This window comes from Neophocaena asiaeorientalis, unplaced genomic scaffold, assembly GCF_003031525.2.
Source record: "Neophocaena asiaeorientalis asiaeorientalis breed wild unplaced genomic scaffold, Neophocaena_asiaeorientalis_V1.1 scaffold773, whole genome shotgun sequence".
Taxonomy (NCBI): domain Eukaryota; kingdom Metazoa; phylum Chordata; class Mammalia; order Artiodactyla; family Phocoenidae; genus Neophocaena; species Neophocaena asiaeorientalis.
This window is the reverse complement of record NW_020172815.1, coordinates 591,830-593,628: the sequence shown is the minus strand read 5'-3', so window position 1 is coordinate 593,628 and position 1,799 is coordinate 591,830. Positions and strand designations below refer to the sequence as shown.

Below are 1,799 nucleotides of genomic sequence, written 5' to 3'. Positions count from 1 at the left end.
GGTGGGTGGGTGCGGAGGTGCTGCAGACCACAGTGCTCAGGAGAAGCAGGTTCTGCAGCCACATCCTCCTTAGGACTTTAGCCTTTCTCTCTGAGCACTGGGCTCACTGGCAAAAGAGCTCTTATATACACAGTTAGAGGAAATGATTAATGGTGACCACAAAACACCAGGGAGGCGGGGGAACTACCTGAACTGTGGAATCTCCTGGCCCTTATCGGCTACACATGGAAAGGTGAGCCTTTCCCCAAGGTGGTCAGCCTTGGGGGTTTTCGTTAGTCTTTCCAAGAATTGGCAGCCCACCTGCCCGCCTTCTTGAGCGTTCTCCAGCCCTCCTGGGCAGTCTGACCTGCCAAGTCTTCCCCTCCCTCTGAGGGGCCTCTGGGCACAGCATGGACTTCCTGGCCTGAAGTGGCTGGGGGGCAGGGCCTGGGAGACATTGAATCGAGCTCCTACCCCCGCCCTCCTCCCCGGCTTCCCATCCTGCCTGTTATCCCAAGAGACCTTTGGGCCGGCTGTGCCACACTGGGGCCCATTCCAACTCCAGCCTCCCTTTCTCTTCCTAGAGCCCGTAGCTGTGGCCACAGTGAGATATGAGTGTGAGGAGGACTCTCACAGGCCTGCCCCACTGTCCACCTAGGCAGATTCCAGCCAAATGACATAGTCCTGCGACAGCTCACCTCATCTCCCACCAAGGACCCAGAGCAGTCAGCAAGCTGTTCCCAGCCAGGAACCTCTGCCCCACAGCCCCTGTGAGCTGAGGGAATGACAACCATGTACAAGTCCAGCCAGCAAGATTCCAGAACATTCCTCCATGGTAAGATCTCATCTAACAGCAACAATCCTAGTTTACACAGCCATATTCAGCTCCCAAGCTGCAGAAGTGAGTTGGGGCTCTCAGTGGGGGTGGGTCAGGGTTCTGAGTTCAAATCCTACTTCCAACTCCACCTTGCTGAGTGACTCTTCCCTTGAATTATGTGAACCTCGCTTCCCTCTGCAGAGCAGACTGTCCCCTCTGAGGTGGGCACTGTGCTGCTAGCTACAGCCTCTGGCAGGCATTAGGCACCAACAGGGTCATGGCTGCATCCACAGGAGGTACAGGGGACAATGGCTTTTCAACCAAGGTCTTCTGGGCTTAGCTTCCTATGTGGCCCCTGCCCCAGCCCACCTCCAGCTCCAGAGGCCTCCCTCTGGAACAGAAACTGCTTCTGGAAAAGTCACAGGCTCTTGAGGGGCTGACAAGTGTTTGATTTTCACAATGAACTTTGGAGAGCACAGCACGAGTTGGTGTTTACTTCCCCATGCCATGAGTTTTGTGGTCGAAGGGATATGGGTCCACACACTTACGTTTCTGAGTGTCTGTGTGCCAGGGTGGTTGATGTCTGTACTTAGAGATGTGTCAGGAGGGGAGGATGTTTTACATGAGGTACATCTGTGTGAGCCCCCATGCCTCTGCAGGTGCCCTTCTGATATAGGAGAAGCTCCCCACACTGGGAGCTTCTGGGCCCCAGAGGGTGATTTAACCTAGATTGATGGGGTCAGACATAAGTGAGGACATGCTGCTGAGCTCAAGTGGACAGCCCTGGGAAGCAGGTAGAACTCATGGTTTGAGTACTGTGGCCCGAGCCTGCAGCCCTGGCAAGTTTCACTGCATAGCAGGAGGGTTGTTGCCCTTGTACAGAGAAGCCAGGCCTCAGTCCTCCAGACCCCACTGGAGCCCCTGCCAGGATCTGGGGCACACTGTGAGGCCAGCCCTACCCTTCTGAGCCTGATGGGACATTCCTAGGTGGCCAGGCTGGGGG

At 55.9% G+C, this 1,799-nt stretch overlaps 1 protein-coding gene across 1 annotated transcript in view; it reads right to left on the bottom strand.

Moving 5' to 3' along the window:
* The window catches only part of CSF2 (colony stimulating factor 2), a 2,825-nt gene extending 2,761 nt beyond the window's left edge, over positions 1-64 (bottom strand). Inside the window, exon 1 of the mRNA XM_024741658.1 lies at positions 2-64. Coding sequence (XP_024597426.1) covers positions 2-64 — 63 coding nt within the window. The remainder of the gene's footprint in view (position 1) is intronic.
* Positions 65-1,799: the final 1,735 nt, after the last annotated feature.